This window comes from Diceros bicornis, chromosome 13 (assembly GCF_020826845.1).
Source record: "Diceros bicornis minor isolate mBicDic1 chromosome 13, mDicBic1.mat.cur, whole genome shotgun sequence".
Lineage (NCBI taxonomy): Eukaryota > Metazoa > Chordata > Mammalia > Perissodactyla > Rhinocerotidae > Diceros > Diceros bicornis.
In genome coordinates, this window is record NC_080752.1 from 5,232,722 (window position 1) to 5,254,732 (window position 22,011).

The 22,011-nt window shown below is 44.3% G+C and overlaps 2 protein-coding genes across 6 annotated transcripts in view; one reads left to right on the forward strand and one right to left on the reverse strand.

The window, feature by feature from the left end:
* The window catches only part of RIMKLA (ribosomal modification protein rimK like family member A), a 32,384-nt gene extending 25,214 nt beyond the window's left edge, over positions 1-7,170 (forward strand). The window contains exon 5 of the mRNA XM_058552090.1: positions 1,660-7,170. Coding sequence (XP_058408073.1) covers positions 1,660-2,150 — 491 coding nt within the window. The 3' untranslated portion in view covers positions 2,151-7,170. The remainder of the gene's footprint in view (positions 1-1,659) is intronic.
* Positions 7,171-14,747: 7,577 nt separating this feature from the next.
* The window catches only part of ZMYND12 (zinc finger MYND-type containing 12), a 39,788-nt gene continuing 32,524 nt past the window's right edge, over positions 14,748-22,011 (reverse strand). For all 5 annotated transcript variants that reach the window (XM_058552119.1, XM_058552118.1, XM_058552117.1 and 2 more), the window contains 3 exons: positions 20,934-21,045; positions 19,100-19,245; positions 14,748-17,030 (listed from right to left, as the gene is read on the reverse strand). In XM_058552119.1, the coding sequence (XP_058408102.1) occupies positions 16,905-17,030; positions 19,100-19,245; positions 20,934-21,045 (384 nt within the window). In that variant the 3' untranslated portion in view covers positions 14,748-16,904. The remainder of the gene's footprint in view (positions 17,031-19,099; positions 19,246-20,933; positions 21,046-22,011) is intronic.

The window sequence follows — 22,011 nt, forward strand, 5'->3', positions numbered from 1 at the left end:
AAGACACATGAACAGATCATTGTAAGATGCTGTGCTAGAGGCAAAGGCTCGGGTCAGGTTGACACTGTACTAAGTACCTAACATATTCTCTCATTCAGTTTTCATGATGATCATGTGTGGTGCCACAGTATTGAACCTTATGTGTTATCCCATCGTTTTTAGTCACCATTCTCGAACAAGGAACCACACGGCTTTGTAGTTTATCCATGTTACTTTTCTTGGTGAGCTGTTTTAACACTGTTTCATAGCCTTTTCCTTCTACAGTATAATCAGTGGGGAGGGGACCGTGTTAACGGTAAAGACATTAGTTACTGGACCTGAGAACACCAGCCGTTGTCTCTCCAGGAGACAAAGGGAGACCATTACGTCTGAGGGCGTAGCTCTTTACCAAGTTAGGGCAGTCAGACTGTCTTTGGTGGAGGATTTCAGCTCACAAGCCTCTCCATCTCTCTTCTTAAAAAAATAATATGTTAATTTTGTTTTTTCTAATTATAAAAGGAATTCATTCTGGGCTGGCCCTGTGGCTTAGCGGTTAAGTGCGCACGCTCCGCTGCTGGCGGCCCGGGTTCTGATCCCTGGCGCACACCGATGCGCTGCTTCTCCGGCCATGCTGAGGCCGCATCCCACATACAGCAACTAGAAGGAAGTGCAGCTATGACATACAACTATCTACTTAGGGCTTTGGGGGAAAAAATAAATAAAATTAACAAAAAAAAAAGCTTTTAAAAAAAAAAGGAATTCATTCTGAGTGTAGAAAATCTGGAAAATGCAGCAAAATCAAATGAAAAAAGATATTTATCATTAATTCCACCATCTAGTGACAACCAATGTTCACATTTTGGTATGGTTCTTTCTGGTCTCTTTTTCTGGCAAGATCTTTTTGCATAGTTATGGTCATATTCTACAGTCCTTAATCCTTCTAAGTATTTTCCTGTGGGATCACCAACTCTCTAAGAGCATTATTAGTTTGTGTGTGTGTGTGTGTGTGTGTGTGTGTGTGTGAGGAATATCAGCCCTGAGCTAACATCCATGCCAATCCTTCTCTTTTTGCTGAGGAAGACTGGCCCTGGGCTAACATCTGTGCCCATCTTCCTCCACTTTATATGGGACGCTGCCACAGCATGGCCTGACAAGCACTGCATCCGTGCGTGCCCAGGATCCGAACCTGGGCCGCCAGCAGTGGAGCACGCGCACTTAACTGCTACGCCACGGGGCCGGCCCCTAAAAGCATTATTATTAATGGTTGTAAAATACGCTGTTTTCCTCTATTGTGAGATATTTAGACTACAATTTTTCATTTATTCATCAACAAATATTTATTGAGTGTCTACTATGTACCAGGCAATATGATTTTCCAGGGTTTTAAATAACTCTACCATCAACATCTTTCTACATAAAGCCTTTTTTCCATTGCATAATACTATTTCCTTTGTGATGGGATGACTGCGTCAGAGGATAGAAGCGTGTTTAAGACTCTAGATAAGAAATTACCATATTTTTTCCCCAAAGGGTGTCCTGATTTCCATCCAGACCTTTTGTGAGTAATGAAAATGCCCGTCTTGCTGCCCTCCTCAGCATGCCCGTCTCCTCCTTGGAGGATTATCTGACTGGTTAGTCAGTGTCGGATGTCACTCTTGTATCCCTGTGCTCTCCCCACAGGTGGCGTGGGGGTGATGTGCCCGCTGACAGAACAAGGCAAGCAGTTGGCTATTCAGGTGTCCAACATCCTGGGCATGGACTTCTGTGGCATTGATCTCCTCATCATGGATGATGGCTCTTTTGTGGTGTGTGAGGCAAACGCCAACGTCGGTTTCCTAGCCTTCGACCAGGCGTGCAACTTAGATGTGGGTGGGATCATCGCGGACTACACCATGTCCTTGCTGCCAAACAGGCAGACTGGGAAGATGGCCGTCCTCCCAGGACTGTCCAGTCCCAGGGAGAAGAAAGAGCCAGATGGCTGCGCTTCAGCTCAGGGAGTTGCAGAAAGCGTCTACACCATCAACAGTGGGTCTACCTCTAGTGAGAGTGAGCCTGAACTGGGAGACATCCGAGATTCCTCAGCAAGCACAACGGGGGCCCCGCCCCCCATGCTGCCTGAACCTGGCTACAACATTAACAACAGGATTGCTTCGGAATTAAAACTTAAGTGAATTCCTACCTTTTGGCAGCATTTAAACCAAGTCCCGCTGCTTCCTTAGTAGTTTTGAATGAATAAAATCTGGACTAATGTGATTTCATTTGCACAGAAACTAGAAATCCCATCTGGGCACTCAGCATTCTTTCTAAGGATGATTTAAGCAAATGGCCTAGCTTTGTGGTTTTTATGATGACTAATATAAAAACACCCACCAAGAACAACATCCCGACTGATCGGATTCGGGACCGATGTCTGCTGCGAGCACTTGGATGTTATGGCTGACTTTAAGGCACTGACTCTGTGCTGCTGCTTCTGGCTTCTAGTGGTAGAGCCCACTCGCTCAGAACGGCTCCTGGAAATACTACATTCAAAAGCAACCCCTAGATGGGAACGTGTGCAGAAGAGGTGGAATGTGACTGTAGTTATGTGCTCTTCGTTGTGTGTATGTGCGATGCTTAGAGAATACTCATGAGAGGATCAATCTCTGCTCCCATCAATCGCCATCTTGACCATATTTCTCTGACACTCAGGATATGGTGTTTTAGGGAGCTTTCTCATTAGCACTTTCAATGAAGCACTTTGTAGCAAGTAAGATCAAACGTTCTTTGACTTCACTGGTCGGCCCATGTCCTGCTCGGTACCTGGGGCTCTCTCCAGACTGCTTTGCCACTCGGAATCTGCAGACCCTGCTCTGACTCAAGCCAGCCCCAGCAGCTTTGCGCACCTTTGCTGCCTTTGGCCTCAGCTGGAAATGCTCTTCAGTGAGCTGGTGGCCACACACTTTCTTTCTTACGTGTGCACTAGAATCGAACACCATGGACTTTCTTTTCAATGGACTCTGTTCAGATGTCATCCAGAAGCCAGTGGGTTTTTGTCATGGAAAGCTACTGGGAGATAATCATTTCCTCTTCCTCTGCTGAAACTTTGTGGACTGCTTAGCTCTAGGAGGTTTTCGTGTATGAGATGGTGTTGTGGGCCTGTTAGGTAGGTAGAGCCATTGGAAACACACTCCAACCCCCTTGACATTCTAATCTTATCCAGGTTCCAGAGACCTGTTCTTACCCACTTTTCCAAACCTAGGAGACTCAGGCATCAGGAATACTCATTGCACATGTGGGAGGAAGTTGGATAATGTAGACATGCCACCAAGTGCTTTTCATTTTAACTCTTCAAGCAGTAGATAATGATCCTTCCCTTGGGAGAAATCATGGAGATGGAGTGTTCCATTTCTGCTTACATGAAGTATGACTGAAATGAGCAAGGCTACCTTTTTAACCAAATACACTAAAACATATGCACTCAAGAGTTACCATAATTGGAGTTATTTCCTTGGGATACCATACTCTTGAGCTATGATGTTGCATGTGCCAGCAACACATAGAATTCCTCTTTGGAGTCATCTTTGAAGCCATGCAAGGAAAGAGGCCTCACAACCTTATAGTCAGACCCTGTTTTTGACACCGCCCCTTCCCTGAGGTAGTCTGAAGCTCTGTCACGCATCATATTTATTGGACTTATCTTCTGATGCTCTTTGGCTGTTAAAAAAATCGTTCCTCAAAAAATACATCTACCCTTAAAGGACAAAGACCAAGATTAAGGAAGCTTACAAGTGGACAGTTTCCAAGGAAGGTTCTGGAAATGTTCTAAGGTCAGCTTCACTGGACTAAACATACATCTTCCCAAGGTGACTACTTGGAAGGCAACAACACCCATTTGGGTGTATAAATTCCTGCACTTATTCTGCTGTAAATGTAAAATGTGTATAAAGTCAGACTATTACATTTTTTCACAAAATGGCTTTTAAAATATTGTGGCTAAGATCAGATCTCACCAAGTAACAGTTATACAGTTGGAAAATGTTCTGCACCATGTCATGGAGATGTCACACTGTACAGATGTAGTTTAAATGCAGTCCAACATAGGGTGCATGCCACTAAACTGTAACTCTAGTAATGTATCTTGTACAGTTGAAAAAGATAATACTTCACCTTTATACAGGTTAAGACATGTACCTTGTCTTTACCACTCAGGGTGGGTTTAGAAGGAGGATGTTCTGGGTCTGTTCTTGCTAGAATTGGCTAGATGCTTTATGTAAACATCTGAATCAAGTGATGACCTTCTGGAAGCTGCATTTACTCATCCCCACTGTTTAGTGTAAGCCCATTCTGCCCACTCTGTCTGCCAGTGGGCCCCATCCTGAGCAGAGCAGCTAGAGTGCTTCCAAATTTGTCAAAAGGGGCCCATTTTCCAGCTGCTAGTGACATCTGTGGTCATTGGCATCATCACTTGGAACTGAGCCCTGTCTAGAAGCAGAGAAAGCTGGATCCCTGCTGCGTCGTAGCCCCTCTCCAGGATTTCCCATACTGGCTGTGGACCCTGTGAGCCTCAGCCAGGGGACTCTGCCACACTGGCACAGCTGCCCACAAGGCCTGCTTGAAGCAACAGAGCCAGATCCTGGTCCTGGCTTTCCCCTTCAACAGCTGATTGAACTTGTACAATCAGGCAGACTCGGCCTTCATTTCTCCATTCTTCAGATAAGGGAGATGCCTATTCTCTTTACCTCTTGGGGGTGCTCTGAGGTTGAAGTGAGTTAATTAATGAGACTGTATTATGTGGGAGGTGGTGGAAGAACAATTCCCATACCTGGTTTTATAACAGTTTCTCATCACCCCTTCTCTGAGGAAGTTAAGACAGAGGCCGTGAAGTCTTGACATTAGTATAGTAACAGTGGTAGGGACCCTGAAAAGGATGCAGCTTCTCAGAGGACTCATGACCTGAAAGGAGTAAGGCTCTTAGTGTATTCAAACAGCTTTCTGGATGTATCATATATAATCTGAAACTCTTGACTCTCATATAGCAATTAACAGTCTTCCTTATGTAACATAAATTGCAGTGTCTCTATATGGTCTTCCGTTATCTGGTAGTAGCATCTTGAAACTGGTCAAAACTTGAATGCCAATAGTTCAGTCACTCAGAATATATATGATTCTGCACTTGGGAAAAATGTTTTCACACTATCTGTCTGCTGATGGGTAAGGGGTTGCCAGAATGTGGATTTGTAAGTGGATGACAAGCTATTAGTATCATAATTGCAGGCTCACTGCTTCCAGCTAAGAGGGGATTCCATGACAGTTGGGGATAGGGTGAGGAGGAAAGGGAAGGAGAAAGGTCTGGGATAGTTTTGCAACGTTTTAGTTGAAGAAATAAGAAACTGGGGTCATCTGGAATTCTAGTGGGAAGGAGGAAGAAATGGCTCTGCTGTGAGTTGTTTTAATGGAAAAATCATGAATATGTATTGATTAGAGGTAGGGGTCTTTGAAACTATTCTGTATAAAGATAATGAGATGGCATGGATTCCCATCCACCTCGGCGGAAGTGAAAGAGACACCCCTTCTTTAAGTCCTAATGAATGCTGATCTTGACAACACTCTGAACATAAATCAGGAGGAGATTCAAGCAGTAGCTAGGGGTTCCAGGATCACCCAAGTAACAGCTGGCCCTCCCGGAAGTTAATGGACCAGAATACTACATGAGGGCAAGCCTAGGGCCACAGATCTCTGAGGTGGGTTTAAGGAACCATGTCGGAAAGTGAACCCCAAGTCAGTAAAACAGGGCATTTCAGCTTAACACATGCCTTTGCACCTGGAAATGAGGCTTCTGTTTGCTGTCAGTCTATGCAGATATTTTGGGAAGAGCCCTGACAACAGCCATCTTGGTCACTGCCCTTGAAGGTAGTGTTCTTAGATCTGGTGCTGTGGCCTAATAGAAAACCTGGTGCTGTTTTTGATGGGTTCTGTGACTCAAGATGGGATCGTGGCTTTCAAATGTTTTTACACCTATCTCAGGAATATATTGTTTTAATCCTTTCTTAAACCTGTATTATGCTTCCATTCCAAGTCTATGGCTAGACTCTGCAGCCCTCCTTCTAAAATTCACACAGCTAAGTACGAAATGTTCCTTGAAGCCTCTCAATTTTCTTGTCCAGGTGTGGTTCCCGTGCCAGCATGTGGCCATGTCCTGGGCCCTGTGCTGGCGTCCCGACCTGTGTGGTAGGCTCGCCCTGCCATTTTATGTTCACTGAGGCTGCGAGGCAACACTGAGAACCACCTTCAGAGCCAAAGCTGAGGCCACAGGAATCACAGCACTTTGGAGACCAGTTCACTCCTCTGTTTTATAGCTGGGGCATCTGAATCCCAGAGGCCAAGGTCACTTAGCTAGTCAGCAGCAGGGCTGGGACCCAGGCAGTCTGATTCTCCATCCAGTTTAGCATACCGTCAGAGCTGGCTCTGTTCTTCCGCGGCATCCTGCACTGGCTGCCATCCTGGACCCGCCCTCTGCCCGTTTCCCTTCTGCTGAGCCTCTGCTCTGGATCAACAGGGTGTTGGTGTTGGATTCAGCTCTTGGATGGCTTTTAGGTGAGAGCTCCAAAGGCAAATGTGAGACTTCCGTGGTGCAAGCTCGCTCATGGCCTGGGCCTTCTTTAGACCATTTAGCCCCACCTCATACCATCAGTGATGGGATATGGGAGAAGGCACCTGCCAAGATGACTGAAGGCTCCGTTGGCCCCAGTTTGGCTGATGTTCCCTCACTGTGGAATGTCTTGGATTTGTGGAGGCCTTTGTGGGCCTCCGCAGAGGCCAAGGGCTTGATGGCACACCTGAGTGGGGATCCTGACTGATAGACCTGTTTCAGTTGCAGTCAGCTACAAAGGCAAAAGTCCCCTCCCACATGCAGTTCCACAGTGCATCCCCCTTGCAGCCAGCCACTAGGTGCAGATTCCTTCCTGTTGTGGCCCAGATGTCAGCTGAGGACCCGCCGCCCCTTTAGATCCAGGGAAGTCTGATAACTGGACCTTTGGATCTCTGTCATTTCTAAGGGACTTATATTTTGGCAGTCACTGCTGACTCCAGACTTCTGCAAACTCTTTTTAAGCAACAGTGTGTCCCATCCCTGCACTGCATCAGCAGAGACAGGCCCAGTTCCCTCCCCAGTTCCACACAAACCACGATTCACGTGGGTCAGTGTGTGTGTGTGTGTGTGTGTGTGCACGTTCATGCGTGCCTACACGTTTCAGTGATGTGGGAAGATAGAGAAGACACTGCAGCAGTGCAGACACGGCACCCCCTGTTCATAAACTGTTTGGATGCACTACAGAGGCATCCACTCACCACTCACCTTCCGCTGCATGTGCTACCTGTCTCCCTTCCTGGGACAAACCAAATCCATTTCTGTTCTCTAGTAGAGAACTAGTGGTATAGCCATTCCCTTTTTTTTTTTTTTTTTTTTTTTGCAGGCAGAGAGTGACTGTGAGCTAACCTCTGTTGCCAGGCTTTTTTTTTTCTCCCCAAAGCCCCAATGCATGGTTGTATATCCTAGTTGTAAGTCCTAGTTCTCTGTGAGCTGCCATCACAGGATGGCTACTGACAGACAGGTCGTGAGGTTCCGTGACTGGGAAACGAACCTGGGCTGCCAAAGCAGTGAGAGCGCTGAACCTCAACCACTAGGCCATCAGGGCTGGCTCGCCATTCCCTTTCTTAATTTGATTCCAACACCCTTACCTTCAAAATTCCACCTTCTACCACAGGTGGCTTATTAAAGGCATTTTTCTAAACAAAGATGGCTCCCTCCTCAAGAGGAACTCGAGCACCATCTCTTAGGATGATACACTTTTCATTCCCACCACACTAGCCAGGCATCACACCCACCATATTCAGCGCTAGCTGTCAGGATCGTCACACTCTATGGAAAGCACCATGGACTAATGTAAATGGAGCCAGGTTGAGTTAGCCCTGGTTCAAATCCTGACTTGATGACTTATAGCTTGTGTGACCTCGGGAAAGTCACTTAATCTTGCTAAACCTTCATTTCATCCCCTGTAATGTGATAAATAAACACAATCTTGAATATGCAGCACTTAACCACATGTCTGGCTTTCAGCAGGTTCCTTTCCTCTTGCTTCCTTCACTGTCAGCAATCACAGCTCCTTCCCGGGGTCGTGGCTCAGTGCCAAGGGATAAAAGCCGGCAGACAGTGGCTTTACAGCTGGAAAGAGATGCTGGGGGGTGAGGGGTGGCAGCTGCTCAAGCATGCTGTGGTTTAGGCTTAACGATTAGAAGGTCCCATCTGTCCTTGAGAGTCTGTGATACTATAGTGTAAGATATAGGGGTGTATTGGGCTTAGAAGAATCCTGGAGGAGAGGCTGCCCCAGACCCCGGGGGCTGGGACACTGATGAGCAGCCTGGCCTTGGATGATTTAGCACCTGGTTTCTCTGGCTCTTCCTGTATTAGGTTTGCTGGCTTCACATCAAACGGAAGGAGAAGGTGCCAGGAACTTGAATTAAATCTGTCGAACAGAGGGTGAGGGGAGTACAGAAGGCCCGGGGGCTGTGCAGGGAACCCGGCTAGCCTGTCAGTACCATCTGGACTTGGCGGGGATGACAGCTCTCAGATCAGATGGAAGTAGCCAATAAAGCAGCTAAAATTCTGCTGTCTGGGCCTGTCCGGAGGGGGACTCCCAGAATCTATTTACAAGGAATGCTGATCTCCCATAAGGGGAGAGCTGGGGCTCTGAATCACTCTGTAGAACTAATAAAGGTCTTTGTAAAGACAGGACTAGGCAGGTGGCTGGTTGGTTCAGTCCCACCTGGAGGTCCCCAGAGCACCAGTGGTGTGCTGGAGCTGGCTTGTACCAGCCCATGATGGCGGATTGTTAAATTTTCAGAACTTTTGTGAGCTGGTTGTTAAACATAGCCATCATTAAAAATTATATAAATCTAAAATTAAATAAAGTATATTAAAAATATAGGTAATAAATACCCCAAACTCATCACTTCCTAGTTGTTTTACTATCTTCTATGCTCTTGAGGTTATCGACATCTATTGTATTTTTACGGTGGAAATCCTATATAATGGTGTGCTACTGTGCATCTCTTCCCAGCTCTACCGTTCAGTGACATCACATTGGTAACTTGAAATCAGCCCTGGTGGGAATATCTACCCCACAGAAATGGGCAAACACTACGTATCAAGTTTTTGCTCCTGGAGAGCTGGCTGTTAAACATTTATCAGCACACCACTGCCACTGGGTGACTGAGAAAGAAACTGATACACATAAGCATTGAAACATCTTAGTTCCAGGGAGGCAGCGTGTGTGATGTATTTCTCAGAAGCAAGTGTCCTGTTATAATGTGCAGAACTGACATGAAGAAAAACACTGCTTCTCTGCTTGTTTTGGCTTGCCTCTGTTTTTCACAGGAGACATCTGTTTCGTTTGCTCCTAAACTTACAGAGTGATTTGTGAGGTTCTGTCTCACCTGTGGGCTGTACTTCAGCTAAGTTCCCTCCAGGAAAGTGAAGTGTAGTTTTCCCTGCCTAACTGGTAAACTGAAAATGTGCTGTAAAGAATATATCTTAACTAGGCACCAAAAGAGCTCATTTCCAAGTGGTTTATACAGCAATAATGTTAACTTCTCCAACAGAGAAGAAATCATTTATAAATAATTGTTTTGCTGCTTTTGCTTTTTATCAAAATTATTACTGTGGAACAGAATTCTTTGTTTGCTTTTGTCCTCAAAACTCTGTGCCTTTTGGCTATTCTTTTTAAGTAAGAATCAATGCTGAATCTACATTTTATTATTTTCGTATCATAAAATGAAGAAAAAGCTTCATAGAAACTTCATCCTATTCACTTGCACACCAGCTGCATTCTGAAAAACCATCATTTTCCTTTCAAACGCAAAGTGCTGTCTGAATTGTAATATTGCCAGCTTGCAACTGTCAAAATGATGGAGGAAAATACTAATGCAGATGGTTTGAGCTTATCCTGGGCCTGCTCAGCGTGCTTTGCTGGACTGACATTTGAATTAAGATTTAAATAGCAAGTGAAAGCTGAAAGCCATTAAAGATGGCTGTGGGGTGCAGCAGGGGGCCAAGGGGACTGAAAGAATCGTGTACCCACCTGAAGAGCCACCGGACTTGTGTTTGCATGACGTTTCAAAAGGCTTCCTGGCAGAAACAGTGATAAGACCTTTAGGAACTAACTATCGTCAGCCCCAGGCCTGAGACCCTTGGACTAAGGCTGTTCCTCCACGTGTGAGGGTCGGGGAGCCCTGCCTGAGGTCAGAGAGTCCAGGGATGACACCTGGTTGTTGCAGCCGAGGATGACACCATGTCGTGCCGCTCATAGTGTCCTTCACCCAAACCCTGGGGAATGTGACCTATATTTCTTTTTTATTTTTATATGAAAATCTTCAAACTACACAAAAGTACAGAGAATAGTAAACTCCTCAGATTTTAAATTATCAAAATTTTCTGTTTTTGTTGCATCTATTATTTTCCTTAAGCATTTTCTTATGTGTGTAAGGAAGATCAGCCCTGAGTTAACATCCATGCCGATCCTCTTTTTCTTTTTCTTTTTTTTTTTGCTGAGGAAGACTGGCCCTAGGCTAACATCCGTGCCCATCTTCCTCCACTTTTATATGGAACGCCGCCACAGCATGGCCTGACAAGCGGTGCATCGGTGCGTGCCCAGGACCTGAACCTGGGCCGCCAGCAGCGGAGCGCACGCACTTAACCACTGTGCCACCGGGCCAGCATTTTAAAACAAATCCCACACACCATGTCTTTTCTCCTCTGCATACTTCAGCACGCATCTCGTTTTTTTAAAGAGGACCTTTCCTTATGCCTTTACCACATATAAGAAAACTGACAATACTTCCTTGGTACTAATTCCCAGTCCATATTCAAATTTCCCCAGTTGTCTCAAAAAGAACTGCATTTAGCTGCATGGTAGAGCAGTGTATTTGGTGGGGCGGGAGGAACTCTGGAAAGGGTGGTGATTTTGCTTGCTTCCCCACCGTCCTGACTGTGGCTCTGGCAGAAACCCGTGCTGGAGGGGCACCAGTGGGGAGAGCTTGCCTTCCCAAGTTGTTGGGTCCTGGGATTTCCTCTCCTCAACGAATAAGCCTACGAACTTCCCCTTCTATCTTCCCACGTCCCGTGGTCGCCCTCTGAGACTCGCCCAGCTTCAGGCTGTTGACACCCTCTGGCTGTCGTGCTGCTCCTGCAGCTCGTCCTCCCCGCAGGGCTCTCCGGAAGCAGGCAGGAGCCTTCTCCAGGCATTACGGCTCTTCCACCAGCCTCAGACCTGCTGTGAATCACAGCTCTGCAGATCTCCCAGAGCGCCTGGGCTTCTTCATTCCTTAGAAAACTCTGGCTGAATTTCTCATGATAAGCCAGAGAGCATGTGAGGAGCAGCATGTGGTGTCAGTCCTCTGACGACACAGACACGGCACCTGAACGCACTGCTTGCTCAGGGATTCTCTCTCCCTCTAAAGAATGTTATGAAAACAATTGGTGAAATCTGAGTAAGGTCTGTATTTTATTGTCTGATAGTATCCTATCAGTGTTAGTCTCCTGATTTTGACGATTGTACTGATGAGAATATGTAAGAGAGTGTCCTTGTTTTTAGAAAATACACATTAAATATTGAGGGATAAAGGGACATCAGGCCTGCAACTTACTTTCAAATGGTTCCAAAAATAATGGGTATCTATAGGAAGAAAACGATAAAGCAAATGTATAATGTTACCATTTGGGGACTCCGGGTGAAAGGTATATGGGACTTCTTTGTATGGATAGTCTGAACAAATCTGAAGTCATGTCAGCCTCGTCTGCTGGCCTCATCTCTTCTCTATTAAATGTTTGGTCTCAGGGCACCGGCTCTCTTCTCTTCCTTCTCTCTTCTCTTCCCTAGGGGGGCTCCTCCATCTCCATAGTATTAATTACCGTCTACTTGATACTCTCAAATTCCTCTCCTGAGCCCAGGCTTCCTTTCTTAATGTCAGACTGCATGTCCACTTGCCCACCTTTTCATGTCTCCTCAGATGTCACGTAAGCACTTCAAACTCTCCTCGCCCTAGTCTGAACTCACGTCCTCCTCTCTCTCCCACAGACCCGCCCCTCCTCCAGGGCCTCCTCGCCTGAGTGCACAAGGCCAACTGCGTGCTCAAACCAGAGAAAAGCAAACACGACTCCAGGTGTCCCTCTGGCTGCTGTCTTCCTCATCTCCCACATCCAGTTTCGTTTCTTGTGGTGAAACTCGACTTTAAAACTCTGAATGGTCTTTTATCATGGAAAACTTTTTTCTTCCTTGTTCATTAAGATGTTCTGGGAGATCTACAATCTTTACAAAGGTTTGCAAGAAAGGGGCAACATTCATAATATATAATCCTGGTTTTATATCCTGGTCTCAATAGTAACCTTGTTTATATGCTTTTATAACTGCTGCTGCTGCTGTTTATTTAAGTATTAATCAACTATTGAAACTGTTTGTGTATGCATACTTGTCAAATAAGATATCTCCATCACATCGTCATCAATCTTGATGAATATCAGGAAAGACATACTTTTTCTATCAAACAAAATGATAACACGGTCTGTCATTCAAGTAATGCTCCATCATCATTTTTGAAGCATTTGCTTTGCCAATTGTTTGTTTTGTGTGACCTATTGTTCTTGAGAGATGTTGTACTTCATAGACCCATCGTGAATACAGAGACCCCTCACTTGCATGATACATATCCTTAGTGGGACCTGCTGGTGGTAGAGCAGTTTGATTCTGATCTTGGTCATCTGAGGACATACGGCACAGCACAGTCTGTAGCTATGCAGTGATGAAATGTTATTTAGTGGGAATGCAGAGCACCTGCTCAAAGTGAAGTTTTGTTAAATGAAGGTCCACAGACAACACGGTGGAATCTGTGCCGTGCACGTGTACTTGCTAGTAGACACCACTCAGCCAGGTCTTTCAGACATGACTCTTCAGCTCCAAACCTGCACATAGTGCTGAAGATGCTTAGGAAAGATGTGATTCCCTGCTGGGAAGATAAGAGACACTCTTATCTCCCCAGAACTTCTGCTCCTCTTCAACCTGCTTACACTTTTTTGGGTCAAGTAAACCACATTTCACAGAAATCTTTGGAAATGAGATTATGTCCTGCATCACTGTTATCATGTAGGAAAACGAAATACATTTTCATTGAAGAGTCAACAAAATGAGGGCAAAATAAAACATTTTCAGATTAATGAAAGAAAGAAAATCTGAGAATTTGCCATCAGCAAACCCTCACTGTAGAAAATACTAAAGGATTTATCAGTAATGTGAGCCAGGATAGAAGGTGTGAAAAGCAAGCTTTATAAAATAATAATAATTTGACTTTATAAAATAATAATAATTATGACTTGTGGGTTTAAGATGTATTTGAAATAAATAACAGTAATAATATATAAGTTAGGGAGAAGTAAATGGAGTTAAAAGGTTTTAAAGACTTTGTATTGGGGCCAGCCCAGTGGCATAGCGGTTAAATTTGTGCGTTCCACTTCGGCGGCCTGGGGTTCGCTGGTTCAGATCCTGGGCGTGGACATACTCACCGCTCATCAAGCCATGCTGAGGTGACATCCCACACAGAAGAACTACAAGGACCTACAACTAGGATATACAACTATGTACTGGCGATATACAACTATGTACTGGGGCTTTGGGGAGAAAAAAGAAAAAGAGGAAGATTGGCAACAGATGTTAGCACAAGGTCAATCCTCCTCCTCCTCAAAAAAAAAGACTTTGTATTGTCCAGGGTAAGGGTCAATATTCTGACTTTGACCTGACCCATCCTAACTTTAGCCTTTGATAAGTTAGGAATGAATATTTGAATTTCTGGGGTAATCACTAAAAGAATATAAACATGGTATATAACTGCACACTAGCAAAGGAAGGGAGAAAATGGAATGAGAAAAAATATATAATCAACCCAAAAGAACGAAAGGGGAAAATAGAACATGTAGGACAAATAGAAGGCAGAAAATAAGATCATAAATTTAAACTCAAATAATTTAGCATATAAACAAAATGTAAATTGACTAAATGATTCTTTAAAAATTACAGATATAAAAAAAATCTAATTATAGTGTTTTTACAAGAGATATATCCAAAACATAAGGATACAAATTGTCTGAAAGTAAAAGCTTGCAAGAAGATAAAGATACATGTTTAGTCAGGGTATAGTTGGGAAAACAGAGGCCTCTCTAGGCATTCTGAGTAGACAGATTTATTTAACACTGAGGGTTTGAGGCTCACGTCTGAAATGGCTGGGTGCTGAAGATCAGGGGACTTGCACAGGAAATCTGCTTTCAGGAAGGCAAGAGCGGGTGATTCCCAGAGGACTGATGGCTGCTCCTTCTCATCCAGCTTCCAAATCTGGTGCAGTTGCCCCTCATTGGCTGAATTTAACCCAGAATCATAAAAGGAAAGAGATACTGGGAACTGCAGTTCCAAGATTCCCCTTCAACACAGAGGTAAGTACTGAAGCAGATGTAAGTGATGGTGCCAACTGATAACCAGCAACCAGGCCCCAAGGGAAATGGGTGTCGCTACGTTAATATCAGACCAAAACAGACTAGAGATAAAGAGAATCACTTCATAATACAGAAAATAAAGGTTCAATTCACCAGGAAAATACAATATTTGAATTTGTACTTGCCTAATAACAAAACCTCAAAATGTATAAAGCAAAAATTTTCACAGAACTAAAAGGAGAAATAGATAAATCCATAATCATATTGGATGGATTTATATACCTCTCTCAGAAATAAAGAATTCAGCCAGGATGTGCAAGATATGAAAACATGAACAAATTTGACTTAATGGACACATTGTGCCCAATAACACCATTCTTTTCTAGCACACACAGAACATTTACAAATATTGACCAAATCCTGGACCATAAAGCAAATCTCAACCAATTTCTAAAAGCAAAATTGTACACAGCATATTTTATGACCTCAATAAAATTAAACTAGAAATCAACAACAAAGAAGTAATTAAAGTCACCATCACTTAGAAATTAAGAATCATACTTCTAAAAGACTCATGAGTCATAAAAAATTAAGAAATATTTAGAACAAAATAACTATAAAAATACTGCATTTCATAATATGTGGGATCAACTAAAGCAGTATTTAGAGGAAAACTTATAGCCTTAAATGCAAGTGTTAGAAAAGCAGAAGACTGAAAATTAAATTACTAGACATGTGAAAAAGCAGACAATTATGGCCCATAATCAAGAGGAAAATCAATCAATAGGAAAGATATATTTAAGCAATTTAATTTAAACAGTAATTTTATAAATATATTCAATGGGGAAGGATTCATGAACAATAATTCAGGGGTGGAGAGAAGAGAGAACAGATAAAGGACAGGGGGAAAAAGAGAAACGGGCCAATGAATATTAAAGAGAGAGCTAGAGTTTAATAAAATGGACTCTGAAGGACTTTTTCAGAATAGGGAAGTTCTAATATTTTCATTTAAATTATCTGCTAAAGAGTTGTTGATCCTCCTCCTCACCCCCCCAATCTTCGTTAAAAATCTATTTGAAAGAGCTGGCTCAGATTTGGGGTTAGGAGTGAGAATCAAGAAGAAAGGATTGTGTTGAATGCAATTGAAGCTGAAAATTGGGAGTGAGAGAAGTAAGACCCTGGGATTTCACAGCCATCTTGGAGAAGCATAAGAATGCCCAAAGGTATGGAATGGGGGTTCCAGCAGATTTTACCTAGACCTGAAGGGTGGCCCATCTATGTTTATTCTATGTGTCAGAGTGAATTAATTTACAGTGAGGAACATAAAACTCTCCAACAGGTCCTTGACTTGCATATCTTCTCCCTGGGTGCAGATCTATGCAGGAAGCAGAGAGCTAAGCAGAGGGCAGGCTGCTCAGTGAGTCTGGAGATAAAAAGGATGTGCTAAATGACCAGAGTCATCTATGGGACCAGCTGATACAGCCATGGCCACATCTGGGCCATTTTGCAACAATGATGAATGAGGTTATGGGAGGATCAAGGTCACAAAGCTATTAAGCGAGAGCTGGGATTTGAACCCAGGCATGTCTGACTCCAAGGCCTGCACTCCATCCCTACATCACAGGGGGCCTTTCAGAGTGCTTCTCCCCTAGTCACGTCTGCTTCAAACCACTGTCTGAGAAAAGAAAGGCACTAACCTGGAATGGTATCTCAGCCAGTCCATACTGGGGCTCCTTGCAAGGCCCAGGGCCTTCTCTGGCAAAGACCTATGATTGACATCTGCATTTTGCTATTTGTTTTCTACATGCCTCATGTCCTTCTTGTTTCTTTATTCCTCCTTTACTGCCTTCTTTTGCATTAAGTGATCTTTACTAGTGTACCACGTTAATTCCTTTGTTGATTTTTAACTATTTTTTAGAGTCATTTTCTTAGTGATTGTTCTAGGAATTATAGTGGACCTTTTAATCACAATCTACTTCAGATTAATGCTTACTTAATTCCAGTAGAAGAGGGAAACTTTGCTCCAATATAGCTTTATTCCCTACCCCCTTCTCTGGCAAAGATCTATGAAATATGCATCACTGGGAGACTTCTGGGAAATATGATAAACTATTTGCAATTTAATTACAAATACCATGTTAGTGAGCTGACAGCACATTACTCAAAGTCATACAAAGTCACGATAAACCAAGTGCAAAGGTCATGATAAATAACAGTTTTACTGATTTCTATGCCTAAAGCCCTATATTCCCTCCATATGCTATGTAAGAATAAAAACACAGCTATATGTGCAGTTGCAGGGGGAGAGGGTGGGAACTTCAGCAATTCAGGTACCTCAAAGCAGTTGTGCGAGGCTGGGCTATAGTAGATGTTCAGTAGCCCCTTGAACAGCCCCTGACGTGGAGCTCATGGGTCACTAAGTAACGGGATGAGTTTCTTCAGCTGAGATGAGACTTAGTAATTCTTGAATGGTGCTCTGTTCTTGGTCGCTGAGCTGTTGTTCTCTGGATAGACTGAAGGCTCTCATGGCATATTCTTGTGCCTGGAATAGAATTGAGGTGGCAAAAGGAAGTTGTCACAGGAAAGCATTACATTGGGAAGCCCCCTCTGTACTCAACCCCAGAAACATGGGGAAGGACCCATCAGCTTCTCACACCAGCCACCGAGCTCTTGTTGGAAACTTGTGAACACACACTTGGTCCTTACAGCCAGCCAAGTGGGGGGTGGGGTGGGGCAGGGAGCACCAGAAAAACCCATTTGGCTTGACAAACTAAGAACTAAGTACACTTTCCTAGCAAAGTGACATCTTGGTAGGATCTTAACCAGGGTCCTTTGAACCAACATCAGGAGGCACAGAGGTGACAGGTGCCACAAGCAAACTGCCACCCTGAGGGCCATGTGGCCCAGAGTTTAGTCTTGGACAGAGGCTTCACAGGACATCTTGGCACAGACTCTGGCTTGCCCGCCCTCCCACTCTCCCTCCCTCTTCTTTCCTTCCTTCTTTCCTCCCTCCTTCCTTTCTTTCAATAAGTATTTGAATAATAATTCAAATTAAAACATTCAAATGAATATTCAAATAATTTGAATAAATAAATAAATATTTATTGAATGGCTGCTACATTCCAGGTACTCTGACTACAGGCAGAAATTCCTGCTCTTGTGGAACTTACAACATAGTAGCGGAGAGAGGCAATAAACAAGGCAAATTAGTAAAGCCCGATCATATCTTAAATAGTGATACACGCTAAGGGAAAAAAAGAAAGCAGGAAAGGGGTATAGGAAACATCAAGGGTGGTAGTGGGGTTTTGCAGTTTTTGATGGAAACTACAGGGAAAGCGTCACTGAAAAGAAGACGACTGAGTCAAAAGCTGAAGGAAGTGAGGTGCCAATCTTGAGGAGATGGATGTGTCCCTTTTCTCTAAGGGCCTCTTGTAGATCTAACACCTTGGGGTAATGACTGCCTTGAGTATACAGTAGAAAATTGGACTCTGAACTGTAGAAAAGAGGTTCTGTCCAATGTAAACTTGGGAATTCCATGGAGATGGTTCCCTAACCACTCCCACCCCATCACAGGTGGGGTTCGTGTCCCTGCTTTGTGCTCCCACAGTGCCCCGGGCTTCGCTATCACCTCCATTATAACCCACTGGCTGTGAGCTCCTCCAGGCCCTGGTACACAGTAGGTGCTTAGTAAGTTTGCTGAAGAAAGGAAAGAAGAAAGAAAGGAAGGCGGGGAAGGGAATCCTAAATTTTCCGTGGCACCCACACAGAATCCAACTGGCCCTCCCTCTCTCCCTTTGCCTGCTTTATTTTCCTTTGTAGTGCTTTTTGCTATCTCAAATTATATTACACATTTATATGTTCACTTATTTACTGTGACTTCCCCTCCTCCCAAAATATGTAAGTTCCATGGAGATAGGGAACTTAGCTGGTAGTTCACCACTGTACCCCCAGTCCCTGGAACGGGGCCTTGCAAATGATAGATCCTCAATAAATACTTGAATGAATGAGTGAATCAGCTAATCAATAAACCAACAAACCTGAGATTTGCCACTTACTGTCTGTAAGAAATTGGGCAAATAATGGACCCTCTCTGTGCCTCAGTTTCCTTATCTATAAAATGGGAACAATAAAACACCTACTTCAAAAGGTTGGTATGAAAATTAAATATGATAATTCATGTAAAGTACTTAGACCAGTGACTGGCATGTAATAAGCACTCAAAAACGATTACCTTTTCAATTAGTTCAAGGCAATCCTTTTCTGCCTGGATCCCTCCAACAACTGGGAACTCACTCACTGAGTGTGGTTAGAGCACTACTCCATTCCTCCAAGGACTCCCCTGAGCCCTCCTGTCCTGCAGGCTTCCTCGCACTGCTCCAGCCTCAGTTTCCCTGTGCAACCCTGGGAAGGACTCCTTGAGGGAAGACAATCCCGTTTCCATTATGCAGGCTGGACTCAACAAATGAGAAATGTCATGAGCATCCGAACTTTTCCGGAGGGAGAGCTTACTCTGAGGGCAAAAGCTAGTGTGATTGGGCAAAACACAGCTGAATTCAACTAGAGGAATTTCTACCTCCATTTAAGACATGCTGCTTTTCTAGGGAAACTTGCCTTTGAAGAATTCATCATCAGGTGGTAAAGCATGACCAGAGTTTTCAGAACAAAGATAGTTTTCTGGGGGGCTGTGTCAGATGTCGATTCTCGAATGTTCAAGATTGAAGTCAAAATCCGAATGGCTTCTGCTTCCTGGGCTTCATCTGCAGGGAAAGGCAGGAAAGAAGAAACAGGCCCTGGGGGAGGCTGAGTCTCCCTCCCCCTCAGGGATAAGCACTGAGCTGTTCGCCTGCCTGGCCTCCCGAGGCCTCCTCACAGGGGCACTGGGGGAGGCAGCACAAGCCACCGCCAATTCCTCACCTGGGGGACTGCCGCCAGGTGCTGAGCAGGAGGCTGGATCGTTCTCCAGCTTTGCCTCGCATGTCATTATCAGAGTAACCTAAAAACATGCTCATTCCTACAGGTCCCAGAGGTGCTAAGGTGTCTTTCCTTCCGAGCCCTGACCCGGATCTCACAGGCTCTCACTTAGCAGGCATTTGTCACAGCAGGACTCCGTGGTCCAGCCCAGCTTCCGCCCGACAGCGAGAGGACGGAGCTGGGGCTTCCTGCAGCTGCAGCAGCTTAATCTTTCTCCTCCAAATCCAAAAATGCTTAAGCAACAGCCTTTCTGCTTCCCCCACGTGAGGCTGTTCACAGTTTCCCCAGCAGTCTTTGGTCCTACTTTAGTCACTATTTATTGATTTATTATGAGTTATTATGGGCCAGGTACCTAACAGCACTTTTTAAGTACTAGGCTTAGAGAAAAAGACCGAAAGGACATATACCACAATGTTAAGGTTGGATACCTATGATTTCCAAGTTTTCTGCTTTAACACGAACCACTTTTACAATGAGAGTAAACTCAATAAAGTTATTAATTTTTTAAACTTTAGTTCAAAACCTCTCCTCCAAAAAGTTTTCCCTCTTCAACACCATCCAACTATCCTCATCTCTTCATTCTGGGACTCATCTTGTAATATAATTTGTACTCATAGAAATTCTCTTTTTCTTTCTTTCTTTTTTTTTTTTTTGCTGAGGAAGATTGGCCCTGAGCTAACATCTGTTGCCAATCTTCCTCCTTTTGCTTGGGGAAGACTGGCCCTGAGCTAACATCTGTGCTAATCTTCCCCTATTTTGTATGTGGGTCACCGCCACAGCATGGCCACCAACGAGTGGTGTAGGTCTGCGCCCAGGAACTGAACCCAGGCTGCCGAAGCGGAGCACACTGAACTTAACCACTATACCATGGGGCCAGCCCCTAGAAATTTTCTTTTGGTATTTCACATAGGTTCTGTCTCACCACCTACATTGTATGTCTCTTTTGAGCAGAAACTAGATTCTCTGACTCTTTTCATTATCTCAGAGGGAATGATGTTGTACAGTGCTACTCAACACTCAGCTCTTTGGGGAGCCTGGGGATGGAGAGATGAATCAAACTCAGCCCTGCCACTGAGAAGCTCACTGTCCCATAAAGGAAGAGCATAAGGCAGCAGAACAAATGAGGAATGTGACTTCTGCATGGAGTCTACCTTGGCTTATGTGCCCTGGAGGGATAACACATAAGAAATGGATGCTCTGCAGAAATCACAGGGGCTTTGGCAGGGTATTTTTTCCTCCAAATCTTTCCCTTATTAACCCCTTGAAGGGCTGTGAGTGATGCTAGGGATCTAATTCTTTCCAACACTGGTCAAATCCTTTTGATGCCTTGTCTCAGTTTCCCCATCAGCAAAATAGGGAAGATGGCACTGATGTGCTCCTCAACAGGGACCGCTGCTCTCCCTCTTAGGGCAGGGCCTGTGGATGAGGAGGGACGAAGTCACTGCTCTGCTTCCTAGGGAGAACTGCCACTTACCCAAGCCGGTGTCAGTCTCAAATTGTTTGCCCAGTAAATCTATTTGTTGGATGCGAGCCTGCGAGAGAACTTGATAGCGATCGTCCAAATATTTATCCCAGATCTCAGAGACCTGTTGGGAAAGGAGATGGCAATCAGGCAAGCAGGCCAGACCTTAGCCATTGGACCAACCAGTGAGGAGTGCAGCACCTCAGGCCAGGTTGCCTGTAAGTCTGCAGACTCCCTCTGTCATTGTGCCTGGAGGCAGGAGGAGCCGTAGGAGCCCAGTCTTGGCCAAAGTGAGTGTGACAAGTGTTGGGCAGCAAAGGGCACGTGGCAGGCTGATCTGGGGATAGTCCTGGTGAGGTCTAATAACAACGGCTACCATTTGTTGAGCACATACAACAAAAACTTTACATCCTCACAACATCTAAATTGAGGTCATATTCTTATTATTCCCATTTTATAGATAAGTAAACTGAGGCTCAGAGAAGTTAAGATCACAGTTGACTTTTGGTAAGAGCTGCTATGTGGCACAGCCAGGATCTAAATTCAAGTCTGTCTGACTCCATAGCTCATTTTTTTTCAGCTATATCACAATGCTTCTTCCTCACAATTGGGCCTAAAATACAGATACACAGTCACAGGATGAGCGCCTACATCATACACAGAAATGGTTGCTTGCTAAGTGAAGTGTTACTGTATGAATATAACCAATATTTTAATATATTGGAAACAGTTTACATGTAAAGATGGAATCTTTTACATGTAAAGATGGAAATTGTAAAGTACTCTCATGTTCTTTGATCCCTCCATAGAACCTTTCAGTAATAATTTTCCCTTAAAACCTTGTCTCCTTCTCTATCACACACTTCAATATGCCCACGTGAGCTTGCTCCTATGGGTATGACAGAGCACAGGGCAGTCTATCTGGATGGGTTTGGTTCTTATTGACCCATCATTTATTATTTGTTAATTGCCCTATGGATACTAAGGACTGGTCTATTTTGGTAGTGGAGAAACAGGAAGAAAGAAAAGTGTAATATATCATATATCAGGCTATGTGACCTTGGGCAAGTGACTTCATCTCTCCGTGCCT